This window comes from Carassius carassius, chromosome 26 (assembly GCF_963082965.1).
Source record: "Carassius carassius chromosome 26, fCarCar2.1, whole genome shotgun sequence".
Lineage (NCBI taxonomy): Eukaryota > Metazoa > Chordata > Actinopteri > Cypriniformes > Cyprinidae > Carassius > Carassius carassius.
Window position 1 is genome coordinate 15617462 of NC_081780.1, and position 21509 is coordinate 15638970.

The 21509-nt window shown below is 37.7% G+C and overlaps 1 protein-coding gene across 1 annotated transcript in view; it reads left to right on the forward strand.

Moving 5' to 3' along the window:
• LOC132105890 (thyrotropin-releasing hormone-degrading ectoenzyme-like) overlaps positions 1–21509 on the forward strand; it is a 144285-nt gene that overhangs the window by 44311 nt on the left and 78465 nt on the right. The window contains exon 4 of the mRNA XM_059511371.1: positions 13614–13768. Coding sequence (XP_059367354.1) covers positions 13614–13768 — 155 coding nt within the window. The remainder of the gene's footprint in view (positions 1–13613; positions 13769–21509) is intronic.

Sequence of the window (21509 nt, forward strand, 5' to 3'; positions counted from 1 at the left end):
AATCTAAAAGTCTTTTCTTCTTAATGAATGAGGCATAGGATATTAATTTACCTCTAATTACTGCCTTCATAGCATCCCATAACATTGTAGGATCTGTACCTTCTTTATCATTTTCCTTCTTATAAGTATTTATCTCTTTTTTTAAATTATCCACTAATTTTGAATCGTTAAGCAACACCACATTCAATCTCTAAGTAGTATTTTTAATTCTCCTGCTGAGATCTAAAAGTAAATATAGAGTACAGTGGTCTGATAAATCAGCTGTTCCTATCCCACATTCCATGATTCTAAAACGATCTTCAACATTCATAAAGAAGTAATCAATTCTTGTGTAAACCGAGTGTGGGGCCGAATAGAATGTATAATCCCTTTCCAGAGGATGACATTCTCTCCAAACATCAATTACCCCTAATTCTGTCAAATTTGTGTTAATGTAACGAGTCAGATGTGTTTTACTATTCTTTTTCGTACTGCTGGAGTCCAGAGAATAATTTAATACAACGTTCCAGTCGCCTCCACAAATCAGTATCCCTTCCGTTTCTTGAGTAATAATATCAAACACTGTTTTATAAAAGGATTTTTCAGATTCAGGTGGGGCATAAATGTTAAATAATGTAACCATATGTTCCTCCAATTTCCCCTTAAGCATTATATATCTGCCATCTTTGTCTTTTAATTCCTTCAAACATTCAAACTTGATTTTATTAGAGATTAAAATAGCTACTCCTCTTTTACTACCTCCTTTAAACGAGCTATAAAAAGAATTTCTGAATCCAAAGTTTTTCAATTTTTCATGTTCTGTATCAGAGAGGTGAGTTTCCTGTAGATAAATTATGTCTGCCTTTTCTTTTTTAAATTTATTAAGAACCTTTCCCCTTTTTATTGGGTTATTTAACCCATTTACGTTAAGAGAGACACATTTCAAAAGGTTAAGTTGCATCTATTCCAAAAATAGCTTGAGATGACCTGACACCAATAACACAAAGAACTGTAATAATAACCATAGAGAACATAAGAACGTTTTGCCGGTAACTGGGGCCTTCTTTTGGCCCTAAGGTCCTGTTGGTAGGGGAAGGGTAATTCCTTCTCCAAACGAAGGGCCCCTCAGTAGATGGAGTTGACTCCTTACCGAGCCTTCCTTCCATTCTACACAAGTCCAACTTTAAGTTTCTACTTGCCAGTTAAGTATTTTCAGAGAACGAATTGTTTAAGGAGGTTTGCTGCTTCTTAATGTAGTTGGTGGCTATCTATTGGATATAAAAAAAATTATGCTGACCCATCCAGCTATCCTTTAAAATATAAAATTAAAATAAAAAATTAAAATAAAAGCGTCTTTCAGTCAATGCCACTTCTACTTGAATCTGTCATTAGTAGTTACCTCCACTGACTCATTTGAAATCATTCTATCTCCGAAACTCTTGTAGTCTCTCCCGCGCTCTTTCGCCGGTGTCCCTCCGCGCCGTTGCCGTCTGTGTCCTCTCCCACGGGAAAGCCTCTTGAATACGTTTTTCCAGCGCGTCTTCCTGCTCCGTGGCCTTTATCACTACTTCGTATCCCCTGCTCCGTAACTCACTCGCTGCTGCCTCCGGGTTGCCGTACGTCACGGGACCCTCTGGCCAGTGGATTCTGATCCTCGTCAGTGGCGTTTGGAATTTGATTTTGTTATCCTTTAGTACTTTCTTTATGCTCCCGTACGCTTTACGCTTTTGAACCACCTCGAAAGCATAGTCGTGATCAAAGTACACGGGCTTCTCGTCAATTTTCATACGTTTCTTCCAGGCCTTTTGAAGAATCAACTCTTTCATACCGAATTTGAGAAAATTTACAATGATGGAACGTGGCGGTGCTCCTAGGTTGGGTTTGCCCGTTAGCGCTCTATGTGCGCGCTGTATCCCAAGATCCATCTCCGCTGGCAACTCGAGTTCCTCCCGCAACAGGCTTTCGATGAACTGAGGAACAGAATCTTTCCCGTACTTCTCTGGGACTCCAAAGATCCGTACGTTGTTCCTGCGAGACCTTGATTCTAAATCTGTTAACTTCTCTTTTAGTTGTCTTTGCTCTTTCAGGACCACTAGCATTGCGTCTTTCGCTTCTGTATTCCACTCTTCCAAATCTCCGATGCGCATTTCAGCGTCCTTCAATGTCTCCCTTTGATCTCGTAGTTCCTTGTTGTTGGCTGAGAGCTTTTTATCGATTTCTTCCTTAAATGTCGTAAACTCTCTCTTCATTTCAGTCTTGAATTCCTCTTTGAATTTACCGAATTGCGTTTTGATATCCTGTTGCAATTCTTCTATTTTCTTAGTTAGGCCAAGAAGTCCTCCCTGCAATGCTGCGTTGTTAGCTGCTAGCATAACGTCTTCATCAGGAGCTGAATCTACATTCATTTCGTCGTTTTTGTTTCGGACTCTTCTCGATTGTCGTCCTCCACGCTTGGATCCCCCACTCATCCCACCTTTTTATTTACTGAATTGCGATGTCTTGGTTGGTTTGTGGGGGTTTATTGCATCTATACTGGCAAGAGCTCCGATTTAAGCTGCCATGTTGCACTTGACCGGCCGGAAGTCCACCTAGTTCCTATTTTCTATTGGATTTAAGTTAGGTGATTGGCTGGGCCATTTGAGCAGCTTTATTTTCTTTTTCTGAACCTACTTAGAGTTTCCTTGGCTGTGTTTGAGATCGTCTTGCTGAAATGTCCACCCTTGTTTCATCTTCATCCTGGTAACATTAGGTGTTGGGACTGAAGCAGCTAATATAAATTTTCACTGACTAGGGGCAGGATTGCTTTCTATTTACTGATAGATTTTAGCTGGTGTCTTGGCTTTCCATGCCTTTTTTGCACATCCCTTTCTTCATGTATTCAATACTTTTTCTCTGTGTCATTCTACTTTATTACACAGAACTTAATTCCTGAATTACTTGCCGACATCTTGTGAAAATTTCAAGTCAACAGCAACTTGAGAAATATATTTACTGTGACAAATTGTGATGTGGTCAATACTTATTTTACCCGCTGTAAATAAATAAGGCTCAGAATGTGGGAGTAAAATTGTGTTGGAAAACTAAATTATGACATTGTAAGTGGGCTTTAGGGAAAAACAAAGTGCTACAAAAGTGTTAAAATTGGCCCCTTTAATTTAATATTTAATGATGAATTGCTGATATAGACTAGACTCTTTTTCCAAGAGCAGGTCACTGTCAATATTGTGTCAATGTATTTTTTTCCATATTGAATAGTTTAACATATAAGTAAATTTGAATTTATGTATTTAAAATAGAGTTCACTTAAAGGGATGAAGACACTTTAATCTCTGTAGTTCGGCTCTCATAGTCGAGTGTTCATTGGTACTGAAGTGTTTTGGGTTTGAGAGTCTCTATAATGATGGATCTGATCTCAGACCTGCTCTCGACTGGAGTAGCACCAGCAGACATTAGACTCAATAGCTATTGATGCTCACGCTGTGTATCTCACTTGACTTTCAGCAGGATTAAATGTGAAGAAGAATCAGCAATAATTCCCAGAAACAAGTCTGACCTGGTTTCTCCTGAATAAATAAGCTGTATTATATGCTGCTGTAGTTGTTGTGTGTTGTTTCCTCTAATATCAGCCCTGACAATTAGACAAAGGTCAACAGTGAGGTTAGGGTGGAAATGGTGGAGGGAGCCACTAGTTACCCACCGAGTGCTAATGAGGTGTAGCTGTGTGTTGATTTGGCCGAGTGCCAAAATTTAGGGTGTTGAAATCCCCGGAAATCTCCTCTTACACTCAAAACAAACACGAGAGTGTTACTGGGTTTAATAGTGCTGTTTTCTAAGCTACTACAAACATTAGCAATATGCTAACAAACTCTCAAAACACTTCAGCAAACACATAGCAAAAAACTAGCAACCACCTATCACCCACTCAAAACACCTTAGCAAAATCATGTAGTAATGCTTTATAGCATCTATTCACAATACATTAGCATCATAGCATGTTCAGACTAAAATAACAAAATAACAGTACTCATCTGTTGTCCTCTACATTTCCTATATTTATTTTGTTGAGGGATTGCTTTGGGTTTATGAATGCTCTAGGCTCAATTAGACTCAAGTCTAAGTATGGCAGGAATAAAAGAAGAAAGGAACCTGCTGTGACATGAGGAAGAGAAAAATGAAGCAGCCAAACAAACAACATATTGTTTCAACTCGCATTTTTAAGCTAACATGGCTTCCCTACCATTCCAGGTTTCTGACAAAGCCACACATTGTTTTTCATGGTCATTTTCAGGAAGTAACAAAAGAAAAGCTACTATTAATTATCCTTACAATATGTTTGCTATAGCACAATATGTTTGTTGTGGTTTGAAGACGCAGCTGTGAAAGCGCCTGACGATGCAGTTTAATAGTTTACTACAACTGAGGGAATTTTCTGAGCTCTTTTACTTTCTGTTCAGCCGTCCCTCGACGATTTAGTAAATATGCTGTGTCTTCCCAGCAGTCTCTGCAGATAATTTCAGAGTACCCCACACATTAAAGTGCAAGTTCATGGCTTTGAATATTTTTCTATTTCTGCCGCTTGTACACTTTCCATCCCTACATCAGCGCGGCTCTCGGTGTCAGCACAGAGACAAAAAGTCAAATAACAAACAGCTTCGCCTTTCCTCCTCTTCCAATTACTGATAAAGTCGAAAAGCAAATGGAGAGCAGAAAGCTGCTGGAGTGTTTCAGGACAATGTCTGTGGCTCACTGATCTGTGTCATAATAATTCCACCCGGTCTGGAGTACTCTCTCACGGGAGCCCCGAAGAAAAAAATGTTTGTGTCCCTCTGTTCTGATCCGGTGCGGCTCTGATTTGTAGCAAGCACCTGAATTTGACCACTTCTCACTGTTATTGCCTCTCGCCTCTAAAGACTTCTCTCCATTTCAGCAGCTGTGATTTGTGGATGAGCAGAACGGGCCGCAGACATCATTAGAGAGAGCTGATACTAGCGGGACGCTCCAGCTGGAGCTGTAATAGTGGCTCACACTGGCTGAAATTGCGATTGATTGTGTTATCAGGTTAAGAACGGGAACGTTGTGGGTGTGATGGAGGCTGTGAGAAGAGAGAGACCAGGAATGTGTTGGAGGAATGTTCACAGGTGTCTAGTCCAGGAATTATACGACATAACGAAAAAGGGTTATGAAATATGCAGGACATTACGTTTGATGACCAACACACAGCTCATGGAGAGAAGACAATTCCTTACAGAAAATTAAGAATGAAAACCTAAAACTTTAACAAACATTAATTTAATGAAACTATAAACACACTGACATAAATGAAACATGAAATGATTTTAAGAAGCTTCATTTAACATTGATATTCCAAGTTTCAATATATAAAATTAGATTTTTTTTTTGGAGAAAACTACCAAAAAAAAAAAAAAAAACTAGCAACAAATTCCACAAAAACACTTTTTAATTTTACCACCCCACACTCTAATTTCTCATCAACATTGTCTCTTTTGCATCTACTTTTAGGTCTCCTAATGAATTTTCTGAGACTAGCCTAATTAAAACTTGAAGCTAAGTACTTCATTAAGACTTAAGCTATGAACGAGCAACTCTGAGCTATAAAATTTTATTATGCACTTGCTTTAGACTGATTCCAAACCATTTACAGAAATCTAATCCTGAGTATTAAAGCTGTCAAATGGATTATTGGAGGTCAGTTTTAATTAACACTTTCCAGTAAAGCAGTCGACTCGTTGAAGGGAGGAAAAGTTCGAGATAACAGAGGGAAAAAGTCGTTAGTGAATGTGTGAGACAAGCACAGAGCGTCATGGAGAGGTGGAGTGAACTGTGTGATAATGAGACGAGCTGAGAGCATCTGTTTGACCCTCTCTGGAGGCTTGTCTCCTCAGGCACCACTGCAGCTCCGTGAAGAGCTGCTCTCTTCTGCCCCGCTGCCTGTGTTAAGCGCTCAGATGTGAGAGCAGACCGCAGGGCGTCAGGGGTGCTGTGGACCGAGAACGAGTCCCTCACTTTACCATGAACACACAGAGACTCAGATTCATCCCTCTCTCTTCCTATTCAGCATCATGTGCTCCTGAGCTTAATGAAGGTCAGTGTTAAATAAGGGCCGACATTCTGTATTTCAGAACATTTCAAAAGACCATCTGTGATTTTGGTTGGTTTCTGAGAAGTCTGAGCGTCTCTGAAGACAAAGAAACTGACAAGCAGGAGTCGTGACCCTGTATTGACTTCTCTATGCTGCACTGGGAGATACAATTCAGTGCTGTTTGAACTGGGTGCACAAAGTAAGAATAAAGAAGACAGACTTAAAAACGAATGTGAGAGAAATATGGAGTCAAGGTGAATGCAGGAAGCACAAACTGAGATCAACTCAACAAATCCACATCATGATTTCATCAGGAAGTCACAGCATGCTATGAAAACACAAATTAGCACATATTACATGTGTTTGAAATAAAAACAGTCATTTTAGGTCTGCAACAATTTATTCAGCAGTGTGATTCAGTCAAACAGCTTCAAACTGAGGTGAAATGTGTGGCCCAATTAGGCAACAGAACTGCACAAATTACCAAGCTGCAAACTGAGACTCCACATGCAGAGACAACTAAAGACAAAGCAATGCATATTGAGAAGATAATTTTTATCATTGATATTCAGGTGAGAGACTTTAAGGTCTGGAAACATTTCACATCAGGCCTTCTTGATTTAGCTGGGTAGAAACCACTAGAAACAGAACACCTCAACATGAAAGTCTGTTTGATCAGCTGCTAATGAAACTCTCTGAACCTGCTCTAAATGCAGACTGGATTCATACCAGCACCACTGACCAATAAAGCAACACATCTGTTTTGAACTGTAAATTACCAAGCTTGGCAAAGAACTGGATTTATTTGAATTTAACTTTTTTTTTATTAAACATTGTTGCTACATTAAAACAATGGTTTACCACAGTGCAGTAAACTGTAAAACTGTTTGCGCTACAAACCACTGTGTTTCGCCAGCAACAAACTAGGGTTCAAAAAATGCAGCTTTATGGACTTTTGTCTTTCATATGATATAGTTTAGCAACATCACACAAGCAAGAGTTAGAATTTGACCAACTGTTTGTAAATATAATTAAATATCAATTCAGAACTTTGATATAAACTGATTTTATTCACTTTAAATTGAATTAATATATTGCATTATTTAAAAACTTTTTACTAAATATTTTGCAGCCTTAAATATTAAAAACATTTGATGGCAGCCATTGATTATAACATAATTGTTTTCCCATGAAAATTAAAAGCTACCTCCAATTGATTGGTTACATTCTTCAAAATAACATATTTTGTGATTAACAGACGAAAAACGCTCATACAGGTTTAAAACAACTTGTTTGCAATCAACTTTACTCTATAGAGTAAACTATGACAGAATAATGTTTTGGTGAACTATCCTATTAATATACAGTGGTGTGGATTGTGATTTTGGACCAATGAGATTTCACTGCGGGTGGGACTAAAACATTAGAATGTCCTGCTGTGAACACTGACAAGATATGACAAGTGTTTTATTATAGTCAGAAATAGACTATTAACAAAATTGAATTGTATTGTAATCAAGCATGGATGTGAACACCACAGATGAAAGCTGGAACTTCTGGTAAATCCATCTTTGGGAATTTTACCACGAGAGACTGGAAACATCTTAATGTCAAATAACAAGAGGAACACACTTCACACACAGAATATACTTCTGCAGATCTATTTTCTAATCAGTTTAATCCTTTGATGAATGTTCTGTCGATACTGTAATCCTGTAAGACTGTTGAAGGTGAAAGTAGATGTATATGATGATAGAGTGTGTGAAAGTAAGCAGACCTTCATCACATCAGTCTAACATGCTAAACAGACTCCAGAACAGTCCAGCACAGAGCTTCGGCCGGTTTAACTCTTATCTGAGCTTTTAAACAGAAGAAACAAGACAGAGCTTATAGCATTAACAGCTGAAGGGTGGAAAGCTTAAAACGCTGACTTTGCTAATGCTGGATTGAAAGTTTGTTATTGTTTTTGGGCTGTTGCTATAAACTTTTAACTACTTTAATACAAGTGATTCTATATAAGTGCTGCTATTCTGTTACTGTAAGATTTATTCCTAAACGAAAGTCTAATGTTGAAGCTGTTGAGTCTTTTCTAGTGATGCAGAGTGTGATCATTAGAAATCTATAGCGCAGTGAATAATGAAAGTCTAGCATGCATAAGGTGAAGTTAGCAATAGCATTATTTGATTTCAGTTTAATGAGCATTAAGCTTTAATTTTTATGGTCATAATTCCTCACTGAACTTGTCTGTACTGCAGCAGCAGTTTGAGATTAAGTATACCAGAGTAAACAGAGTAAACAGATTCATGTATCTTTCCATTTCTCACAGTTTATTTTTAGTGCATTGAGGGTGAATAAGCAGGTTGCTAATGAACGGCCCTTGGATGCCCTCACACAGAACTAGCATCAAAAGAACTAGCACTGCGCATGTTCATGGATAACTACTTCAAACACAGATGCCTTGATGGCCATTAAGTGTAGTAATCTAATGAAGAAACTTCATTAAGTGTTTTCAGTGGTTTGGGGCTCAGCGTTTCTTCCTTTCAGAGCTCTGTTTCCTTTGAGACAAATATTGTGTAATCATATTGAGTCATAACAACATCAGGCGATGTGTGTCCAAAAACTAGAGTATATAATAATTGGAAATGTCTTTGCCTGTGGGGAGAACTGCGCTTGAATTTGATATTTGTTAGCTAGGTGTTGTGTTACAACACAGATTATGTCAAATATGGTTTAATTTCTGCCCTTCAAGTGTTGATACAAAAGTCTAATTTTTATTGATTTGAACACACTAAGTATTAAATTGAAGCGTGTATCTCTTCCTGAAATACTTGTACATGAACGATGCCTCAAATAATGTCTTGTTGAGCAGACGTGTGCTATTCCTTTACTAAACTATCAAACTTATTGCTTTCATCTGGTGAAAACAACACTTACAAAACATTGAAGGATGGAGATGAGTCATATCTATAAACAAGAAGATCATAAAGACTTGGTTGTGGACTCTTTTGAGATGAAACCTAAGGTTAAATAACCAACTACATCTTACTAGCAACACATATTAACAATAATGCTAAAAACGGCATACTGTAGCAGCCAGACACATAGATAGATAAACACAGACAGATCAATAGAAGGAAACACACAAGAGAAGCAAAATGTAGAGATGCAAATATCCTTTTCTTCCGCTCTCTATGACAAGTGTCTAGCTGATTTTTATCAAGTGAATGTTACTAGAGAGCAGGTGTGCGTTGACAGACTGAACCCTGCTGTGAGAAAAAGCTCCACGTTCACTTCCTCCCGCCTTCTTCTGCCATACTTCCTGTGTCGCCCCAGGACTGCTCGCCCTAAAACAGCCTCAAAGAGCGGCGCAGGTAACTAGACCTTGGGCTGTGTGTGTGTTTGTGTGAAACAGACTGAGGTGTGAGGAACGTGATGAATAATTGCTTTAGTGGAGCTAGTGGAGGTTCTGCTCTCTGAAAACACAAGCTGTTTGTTTATTTTGATCTCGCTGTTTCTCGCTGTTTCTCTCGCTCTCATTACTGTGTCTCCTGCCATTCACCGTGCCCTGGTCTACACACCCCCTCTGTTTTGTCCCTTCATCTTCCCCTTACGGATTCATCCAGACACTTTTAATAGCAGATGTGTAAGAGTGAATGACAGGGAGAGGTGGAATTTCTCTAATTTTGCATCATCATGGTTTCTACAATGTTACAACACTGTCAAAATGAACCTGTTTAATCCAAAAGAGTGGAGGTTTACATATCAGCTATAGGTATTGTGACTTATAATGGCTTAGTTTACAGCAGAAGACGATAGAAAATATCCAGAAGGACTGTGGATAAACTAGGATACAATTATAGTATGTAGTATTGTGGTACTTATACCACAGAACAAAATTATTACTGTATTCATATATGTGACCCTGGACCATGAAAGCAGTCTTAAGTCGCTAGGGTTTATATTTGTAGCAATATCCAAAAATACATTGTATGGGTCCAAATAATGGATTTTATTTTAATGCCAATAATCATTAGGATTTTAAGTAAAGTTATTTTGTACATTTTCTAGCGTAAATATATCAAAACTTATTTTGGACTACATTTGGACCACTTTTTGCATTTTTTTGCATCCTCAGATTCCAGATTTACAAGTAATTGTCTCTCAGCCAAATATTGTCCTATCCTAACAAATAATACATCAATGGAAAGCTTTAATTAAATCTCCATAAAAAAATAAAAAAATAAAATTCTAGCTTTGTGGTCCAGGGTCCCATATGTACTATATTTGTAACATTTTTGGTGTCTAAATTTGATTAGATGGGAGACATCGTAATACATTATATCACATCAGTGTTAGGACTTTCAGACTCTTGTGGGTTGTGTCTGTAGGTGTCAGTTAGTGTGAGATTGAATCACTCAACTGATTCAATGAAATCACTGATTCATTAAAAAAACTAATCAAGTATGAATGAGTCATTGAATCATTCACTCAAATAAATTGTTTAAAATACTGATTCATTCAGGAACTAGTCGCATTCAAGTGAGTAATTGAATCATTCAACCAACTGATTTGTTTAAAGTGCTGATTCATTTATTCAATTATGAATGATCTATTGAAACGTTAACTCAAATGATTCGTTTAAAACGTTTCTGTGGTTTCGTTAGGAAATATTTTCATTAACATAGCAAAAACAGAAAGCACATGCCAATATTGTGTCTACAATGTAGGTTCTAAATATTACCCTTTTTAAATTTTAGTTTACAACCGTTGTATGAAAGCAATATCACACATGGATATGGTGGTGTTTTTCCGAATGTCATTATATATTCGGTAAACAAAATGCATTTTCCCGTGATATTGATTATGTTTATGTTTTAGGAGGTCATATGCCTGATTATAATGATTAATTACATTTAATAGTTGCAGTAATTAACATATGTTTGTTTCCCTTTCAAAGTGGGAAGTCGTGGCCTAATGGTTAGAGAGTCGGACTCCCAATCGAAAGGTTGTGAGTTCGAGTCCCAGGCCGGCAGGAATTGTGGGTGGGGGGAGTGCATGTACAGTTCTCTCTCCACCTTCAATACCACGACTTAGGTGCCCTTGAGCAAGGCACTGAACCCCCAACTGCTCCCCGGGCGCTGCAGCATAAATGGCTGCCCACTGCTCCGGGTGTGTGCTCACAGTGTGTGTGTGTGTGTTCACTGCTCTGTGTGTGTGCACTTTGGATGGGTTAAATGCAGAGCACAAATTCTGAGTATGGGTCACCATACTTGGCTGAATGTCACTTCACTTCACTTCAAAAGTAGTCCCCTACTTTTTCAAAATTAGACTACAGTTAAAGTACCTAGATGTATACTAAAAGAGCATCAAGCTTCTCGTCCACAAATAATGTTAAAAATGGCCAATTAACCCTGATTTAATCTTCAGTTGTTCACCTTTGCATAGCTGTTTTCATTGTTCTTTGCCTCTTGAATGAGCTCGTCACTCCATCATTTCTGCGTAAAAGTGAAATATTAATCATGTGTGAATGTACTATACTAATGGGGGCTCGAATTATCAGTGAAGCGGCTGCCTGCTACTAACTTTTAATGCAGATTTTTTTTCACCGTGCAGCCCTGCAGCTTTATCATTCACCATGACGATTGGAGCTTCCTTCCAAAACTCTGCAGCTGCTTTCAGCCCAATTCATGAAACATGCAAATAAGACACACACACACACACACACACACCAGCCCGGTGGATAATAATGTTACAGCTTTCAACAGTTCCTCTTTCTCTGCGGCTGATTATAAGATGTGGATTTAACAGTGCCAGAGGTTTAACTGCTTCTGTTCTCATTGGCATATGAATGGTTCCTGAGATGGGCTGATGTAGTTGGAGGCGTTTAAACAGCTGATTCGCAGACTGCAGTGTCACTGATACACTGACTTGAGTAAAGGAGCTATTTTAAATATCTTTGGCGGGAAATATGATTATGGAGCTGCGTGTCTTGTTGCTTTGCTGTGTCTGGTTTTGGGTTTAAAATTTAATGATCTTTGATTATAGCAATTAGACGATAAATCCATTTGATCAAAAGATAATCCACATCAGATGATATTTGGGATTTGAGCTTTTGTTCTATGATGTACAGTTATGGAGTACAGAAGAACATTTGTTTGTTTTATAACTAGGCCTGGTAATTTACCACGTTAATTAGATTAATTAATAATGGAGAAAAATAACGCGTTAAAATTATTAACGCATTTGATGCACTTGCCCCGTCCCGGACCTATGTGGATCATCTGCCATTTCATACAGTCGATTGATGACTGATATGAGGCAGGGCAACAACTTACTGTGTGATGGAGCCTAGAAAATGTCCCAAAAATTCAAGATATGGGGCAAAACGCCCATTTGAGATTGTGTCTTATATTTACATCGCATAGTTAAGAAATATCACACAAGAAGTAGGCTAAGTGCAATATCCCACTAGTGCAAATGTGATACTCATCTTATACAACAGTTCATTAAGAAGTTAATATTGTGTTATTTTAGAAACAATGTTGTCTGTTTTGCTCTATTCTACCAAGCAGAAGATAAAGGCAAAGCAGAACTGTTCATCTCTTTCGAGCAACCCACAGCTGCATTTCATTACTTAATCCACGTTTTGAATGAATTTGGTGAACCATTTGGCGTGTTGAACTACCGGCATATGCGTTGGCTTTGAAATGGCACTGCACAGACCGAACAGTGTATGACATCAAAGTACCGCGAGAGCGATTCAAAAGCACAAGGAGTCATCTGCTCTCTAAGCTCTTGTGTTACTTTGATGTCACACTGTCGATCTGATGGTGATGATCCACTTCAAGTCGGACAAGCCTAATGATTCAATGAACCATTCATAAAGAACCCTTTACTTCACTCCTGAATGAATTAGCCATTTGAACGAATCAAATAAATGAATAAATGACTCAATGACTTAATCATTAAGACATTTACCACCACCTACTGGCAGTTTTAGTTTATTATTTAGAGTTTCATTTCATTAAAGAAATAATTTCATATTGTCATAGTAATAATAATAAAATTAAGAAAATAAATTATTAAAGTTATAGTTCACCCAACCAAAAATGACAATTCTGCCATCATTTACTCACATGGTCCAAAAGAGTAGGCTATGTGTAATACATTTTATAAAACAAAATATTTCTTGCTGAACCTACTTTTAGCAATGCCTGTTTGATGCTTTACACAACAATGACTTAAAATGATATTTTGGGTGTAATTTAAGCTTAATTTGATGTATGATTAATCACCACATCATGTAATTAATTAGATTTTAAAAAAAATTATCGCTTACCAGCCCTATTTTGAACATCATTTACATTGAACAAGATGGATCACATGCAGTGGTGTCACAAAACTTGTTAAGTGTTTGGTTTGACTGAGCTGATTGAGCACTGTTTGTTATATTTGTTTACACTTACTTGTTGCTGCATTGTATCATAGTCCTGGTTTCCTGTCATTGAGCTTGGATCTTCCTCACTGTGTGCAGATCTCCTGGCAGTGCCGAAGCATCCATATGCAGCCATGGAGAACTGGGGCCTGAGTGTGTTTGTGGAGCAGAAGATCTTGTTGGATCCTGACGTCTCCTCCTTCTCGTATCAGATGGAGCTCACCATGGTAGTGGTACATGAGATCTGCCATCAGGTAAAACACATTTACTGGAGTAACATGAGCATATTAGCTGTTATGTAGTTGTTTTATGGTCTCTAAAATTGAATCTTCCTGGTTTGAAGATGACTGGACTTTATACATATAGCAGCAGTATCAATATCTTGTGTGTAATGAGAATACATAATGGACTAATTTAGTCAAATTATATCAGTGGATCAGTTCGAGTCACTTTTCTGACATCTTGTGTTGTTCATTTCATGACCATTGTAGTACAGAACCTCCATTTAAGATGCAGGACTTCAATCAGGCCTGAAAATTACCCATTCAGTTTGAGGCATCTTATCTATATCTGTTCCAGCAGTGATTCAGACCATGAATCAGAAGATGTCTCTTTTAAACATGGTGCATTTCCTTTTCAACCATCATGCACATTACAAGCTCTCCGGTTTTGACTCAGCATGTCCCGTCAATGCTGTTTAGTGTCCTCTGAGAAAAATAAGGCAGCTGTAGAATCATAATTATATAAAATTTAGCACCTCTCAGACCTGTCTTCGCCATCTAAAAAAGCCAGTGCCGAATTCATTGAAAGTAAGGCAGAAAGAGAACATCTCCAGGAGTCAGAGAGTAACAGAAAGTGTGACGATGGTCAGTTGTTAAGTTAAAAGAGCAGAACAGCAGGAGATGTAATTGGACATCTGGAGAATTGGATGCACAGCTCATATAAAAAGAGCTTTTCCAATGGGAGTGTGAAAGTAAAGATTTCTTTCCTTCATTCCTCTTTTTTCTTACTCTGTTTTTATATCCCTACAGTGTTTCACTTGTCTTTCTTGTGTTAAATAACCTTTTTTTGTATATTTGCATCATTGCAGACTATTAGACTCAGATCAAACAAGCTGCTTTTTTTCTTTTGGCAATGAAATGATGTTCAGTAAATGACTTTAAGCCCAAAAATGCATCATCCTCATGAATTGTAATGGAAATGGTGGAATTATTCATTGCATATGCTGATTTTTCACTGGCTTTTGTTTGCAGCTCTTATGTTGCTGAGAACCTTTGGTTTTAGTGTCTTTTGTTATGGTGGATTATTTATGAGCGTGTTGGAGATGTTCTGCACTCTCCAGTATTGTTCTGGATTCATCTCTTGAATCGTGTTCGCCATGTGCTGCTGAATCGCAGCTCTGCATTGTGTTGTAGATGCCGTTGTTTTGGTTAAAGCTCAATGAGCGGGACAAAACAACATGTCTGCAGTTCTTTTCTTTTTTCTTTTTGTTTTTATTCACTTTTTGACTTAATTTTAGGGAGAAGAAAAAAGGGAACAAATTCCCTCATCTCTCATCTCTGCACAGATAATACACCTCTTCCTGAACTCACACTGAACCTTATACAGTAAAACACTCTCACAGGGAGCATGAAATCATGATATTATTTCAGAAACAGTTATATCATATTTACATTTATATTTCGCCATTTAGCAGACACTTTTATCCAAAGCGACTTACAAAGTAGAAGCAAATAGAACAACGAGAGAGCAAGAATATACAAGTGCTGTGACAAGTCTCAGTTAGTCTAGTACAGTGCATATAGCAAGGATTTTTTAAAGTGTAAAAGAATAGGTAAGTGCTAGTATTGATTGGTCAGGTGATGGTGATTTTGATTTATTATAAAACAAACAAGTGAAATAAAGAGCATCTCTCCAGGGTGTCCCAAAGGCTAAAATAACAAACAAACCAAATCTAGAAAGGAATAATGTCTTAAAACACAATGTTGAGAATGAATGAACTTGATCAACAGGTTTTACTCTACACTTGAAAGTAACAAATTTGATCATTAGCCGGAGAAGGGATCCAGGAGCTCTCCACCCAACCGCTTCCAAACCAAAAATGAGCTCCTTGTTGATTGCCGGTGGCTCCCTTATAAAGACCACACCTCGTCTCAACCACCAGTGGCAATTGTGCACCCCATCAGCCGACATCCTATCATCCTATCAGAGATCAGATAGACCAAGAGAGGAATGAGAAAGAACACACTCAAACACACAACACAGCAAACACAAGAAACGCAGGTCGTAACAAACATTAACCTTCCGAGACAGAGGTAAAACTTAACCACTGAAGTGTGGTTCCTGAGATGCCCATCTTCATGAGGGTGGACAGGAGGATCTGGTGGTTAATGGTGTCAAAAGCAGAAGAGAGATCCAGCAATATTAGTATTGAGGATTTGGAAGCCGCTCTTGCCAGTCTCAGGGCTTCAGTAACCGAGAGCAGCGCAGTGTCGGTTGAGTGGCCACTTCTGCAGCCAGATTGGTTGCTGTCCAGGAGGTGTTCTGTGCAAGAAACATAGAGAGTTGGTTGAACAAAACTTTCTCAATTGTCTTTGCAATGATGGAAGAAGGGATACCAGTCTGTAGTTTTCTAAAAGTGCTGGATTTGGAGAGGGTTTCTTAAGCAGTGGGGTTACTCGAGCCTTCTTGAATGCTGCGGCAAATGTACCAAAGTGAAGAGAGGTGTTGATATCGTGAGTGAGGGTGGGCATAACTGAAAAATAAATAGCCTGAAGGGGGTGAGTGGGGATGGGATCAAGCAGGCAGGTAGTTTTATTTTTATGATATTTTTAGAGCTAAAATTCATGAGGGTATCCCAGATCAGACTGTTCTCTGCATATAAACCCCTGTTTTATTATCAGAAATAATTGAAAAGAAGCAGCAGTGGTGGCTAAAACTATTACATTGACTAATGATGCTGATTACAGGCAGAAAACTAAATGAAAATGTCCAATACTGTCCTGCATTACATTAATGATCCCACTGAATTCACATTTATGTACGCGTACAACACACTGTAAAGCTGAAAACTATATAGTCTTTTGACTACAATTCACTTTATTTATACATGTTTTGTCCTGTATCTTTTACTATTTTAATAAAAACTGCATCTGATATGCAATGTAGACTGTTTTACAATGTTTTCCTATAGATTCGTATAATTTGATTCATAAGGAAACATATGATTTTTAGGGAAAAAAGTAAGCATGAAGGTCCACCCTAAACATATAACCATCAGTAAGACACCCATTACTCATTAAGAGAATATGGACAACTCGTTTAGACCATGCGTCTGAGTGCGGCAACCGTTTTCCCTTCTTTAAAATAGCAAAAGTGGATTCGGACATGCCCTGAGTGCACCTGTGCCATGCACTTTAGACCACGCACTTAGATTGTTAAAATAGGGTCCTATGGGAGGGTCAGAGAGCAAAGATCTTAATTTGTGTTCTGAAAAAGATTGAAGGTCTTACGGTATTGCAACAGCATGATGGTGAGTAATTTTTATTTTTGGGTGAACTATTCCTTTAAAATGTCATATTAAATATTGAAATCATGTAGTCAGTCCAAATAAAAAAAAAAGTGTGTCCATGTGAGAGTACAGTAAGTGTACCTATTAACAGTATATATAAGAAAAAGATAGTGAGTAAAATACAGATTAGCCATCACGCATTTTGAATTCTCTCTGGAGCTTCTTACATCTTTATGTTTTTAATTAAGACAGCATTTTCTATTTAAACTGTTTCTATGCTTTATTCTCATAGGAATCATTGTCATAAAGATTTAAATAGCATACTGCGAATTTTTTTCCAGTCTACCGTATTTTCCGAACTATAAGTCGCACTTTTTTTCATAGTTTGGCTGGTCCTGCGACTTATAGTCAGGTGCGCCGTATTTATCAAAATTAATTTGACATGAACCAAGAGAAATGAACTAACAGAAAACATTACCGTCTTCAGCCGTGAGAGGGCGCTCTATGCTGCCAGAGATGCTGCTCAGTGCTCCTGTAGTCTACACTGAAAACATAGAGCGCCCTCTCGCGGCTGTAGACGGTAATGTTTTCTCTTGGTTATTGGGTCTAAATTAGGGCTGTGAATCTTTGGCAAGGCAGCGATTCGATTCGATTACAATTCAAAGGTTTTCGATTCGATTCAAGAACGATTTTTTCAAATTTAGAACGATTCAATTCGATTTGATTCACAATTAAATTAGATTCGATTAGATTATAATGATTCGATTCTGCATTCTTTAAGTGCATTCACGGGATTATTTAAATGCTTCTACTAAATTCTTTAAATGCTTAGTCAGGGGGGAAATTACAGTAGCATTTATGGTTAGAGAAACTTTTGTCCATTGTTAAATGCTAGTTTAATGATGCGACATGGCATACGTAAAAATGTATGTAAGCCAAGTTTTTAAAAAAGAGCTTAAAGAGTATTATGTATAAGCTAACATTTTGTCACACCAGGGGCGTAGCCATAATTTCAGAAGTGACAGAAATGTCAAATACAATCATTTTATGTATGTAGCCTATATAATAATAATAATAATAATAATAATTATTATTATTATTATTTTTGTTTTTAAAGGAATTATCTTCTTTTTTAATTACTTTTAATTAGCTGTAATAAATCAAATACACTGCTGGACAATAATCAATCATTTGTAATCGATATTTTTTTCCTAATGGCAATTGTATGATTGTTTTATATACTAGGCTACATTTAATTAGCAATTATTTAAATTTTCTGCACAGAATAAGGTAGAAAATATACTTTATAGTTTCTGTACTGTAATAAATGTCAATTAGCACTGCATCATTCATAAATTGTTTGTGGGTTTTTTTTTAGTTTCATCAGTTCATTCTACTTTTATTCAGTTTAGCTGCAGATATAGCCTGGCACGTCTATGAGAGCGAGATCGCTTCTCTTTCAGTGTGAAAACATCTTCATCTCTATTTAACTTTTCCTCTCCATCAGCGAATGATTCTGAGAGAAAACACGCCAGATGTCTGTTTGCTAATGAAACAAACGCTACTTTCATGCATCTGATTATCACATAAATCTTGCGCTCTTATTTCAAGGTCGTTGTTAATGCTGTGGTTAATTTTAAAAGTTTCCTTCGTATATTCGGTTCATCCGCATTGTTTAAAAACATTTATCATTCAATGGATCTGTGCGTATGATTTAGACACTTACATTTCTGCTCCGTCCATGCAATAAACTCAGCTGTCGATGGCTCCGGTTACTCTGTCGGTAAGATGCAGAGAGCCATTGACAAACTACAGAAAAGTAAAACTACTTCACGTTAGCATTACTGGCCACAAGTCCTATAGATCACACGTCAGCTGCGTCAGAGACGAATGGAGCGCGAGCGCAATCCTGTGACAGTCTCAGTCGGTAAACAGTGGAGCGCGTGAAGGACAGATAAGAGGCACGATTCACGAACACTCTTCAAGGTCTCCATTAATTCGTGCGTGTAGTAATTTAATGTGTATACATTTTGAAAGCATTGAATCGCTATAGAAATCGCGATTCATTCGATTCTTAGCATTTTCAATCGATTACTGTCCAAGATCGGTGATTCACGATTCAAAAATCATGTTTCAAGATCGATGCATATGAATCGTCAGGGTTTGTAATTGATGCATCGAGAAAACGAGTGAATCGTTACACCCCTAGTCTAAATAAATGCGACTTATAGTCCGGTGTGACTTATATATGTTTTTTTCCTCGTCATGACATATTTTTGGACTGATGCGACTTATACTCAGGTGTGACTTATAGTCCGAATAATACGGTAGATTAACTCAGGTAAGCTCAGAGCGCCAGAGTGGGCGGGGCTTATGCTCACCTGTCATATTGATTGACACATTCATTGTGAATGCATTAGATCAGTCCTCATCCAGTGCTTATTCTGACATGTATTAAAAGGTCTGTCTGTTCTCTAATAATTCAAGCTAGTGGCAAAGTGCCAACGTCTGATAAATCACATTTGTGTCTCGTCGCTCGTTCCAACTGCCTGTAGAGAATTGATTAGTGGACGACAGGCTCTGTTTTTTATTGTATAAGTTTATCCTTTGGCTCTCTAGGGCTCAGGACCACCTCTCTCTCTATACTGGCTCATTTTAATGTCAGATACTGAAGCAGTGGATTGTTAGTAGATTTACCCACCAGCGATGGGGTTTATATGTCACAGACACTCAATCACGGTTAAATTCTCATCTCATTTAAGCCTCTCAGATTAAATGATGCTGCCACAGCCCTTCATATTCAGTTATTCAGCCAATAACACAAGCCTATTAGACTGATGCAGCTGATGTTGAGTTTTCTTATTTTAAACCAGTTGGAGATGTGACATTCTGCCCTCTGGGTTTGAATATGATAGGAAAGTGAGGCTTCAGTTCTCATACTTTACACACATCTCAAACCTTTAGACAAATATAAGTAACACATTAAATATGAGGATAAATGTCTGAGGCTGTCAGTGGAACTGAGTCTTGACTAAATGACTCACGTCTGTTGGCTGGTGTTTTATTCTTTCCTCGTTTATAAAAGATGGCATCTGTAAACACATAGGAAAATAGGGATTTCACACTCTCACTCAATACTGATAAATCTTTTTTTTTTTTTTACTCAAAACAGAGGGTTTCAGAATCTCTTATTGTGATTTTGAGCAGTTTCCAATTGTAGTTCATTAAGTTTAGGTTTACTGAGATTCAGTAAACAGTCACATTTGTTTTATTAGCTCAAACAAGAAGTGTTATAATGGCTCTGTTCCAGAACCTAGTGAGCTGGCTTACAAAGAAAGCTGCCTTTTATTAAGAAAGAATCTTCATTGAAATTGAGCCTCATATATGATGTAAAGTGTATGAAACTTGATGCTCATTGTTAATTTAAGTAGAGTTTGATGTTAGTATGTTTTAATATTTTAATAAAAATGATTTAATATTTTAGTAGAAATATTGCAGTTTTGAATGGAATATGTTTATAATACGATTGTAATATTTAAAGTGGACTTAAAAGTATACTGTTATAAATTAAAACATGGTAAAAAGTTAGTCCCAAGAAGTATTGAAATAGTTTTTTGTTTTGTTTTTTTCTTTTTAGATTAGATTTAACTTTATTATCATTGCACATGCAAGGTACAAGGCAACAAAATGCAATTAGCATCTAACCAAAAGTGCAATAAGCAGTAAGTACAGAACATACAAGGTCTACATTATGTTACCAATGAACAATAATATAAAAATTAGATTTTAAATACTATCAGCATGATATACAGATAGGTGTACTATGAACATACTATACAGTTGGATTATGTAAAAGTGTATGTACACTATATGCTGAAACTATGAACATATGAACATCATTTACACTAGTGCAAAGGACAGTAAAGTGCATAGAAAATACTTCAGTGTTCAAATGGATTACTCTGTATTCTGGATGAACAGAAAGTAGTGCAAGTAATAACAAGTTTACTGTTTTTTGCGTGTTTGTAAATAAATAAATAAATCAGATGTAGTGATGAAGAGGGGTGAGGAGTCTGTGTGTGTGGTGTGGGGGGTGTCAGAGGCGCTGGTGAGCCTTCTTGACCAGGCTGGAGGTGTTTGTAGTCCAGGAGAGGTCCCAGGAACTTGAAGCTGGAGGCACGTTCAACAACCATACTGTTAATGTGGATGGGGTCATGCATGCTTCCTTTCTTCTTACTGAAGTCCACAATGAGCTCCTTTGTCTTGCTGGTGTTAAGGAGCAGGTTATAGTCAGTGCACCATGAGGCCAGGTGCTGTACCTCCTCCCTGTAGGCAATCTCATCGTTGTCTCTGATGAGGCCAATCACCGTGGTGTCATCTGCAAACTTAATGATGGAGTTTGATTCATTCACAGGCTTGCAGTAGTAGGTGTAGAGGGAGTAGAGAAATGGGCTCAGCACACAGCCCTGTGGTATGCCGGTGTT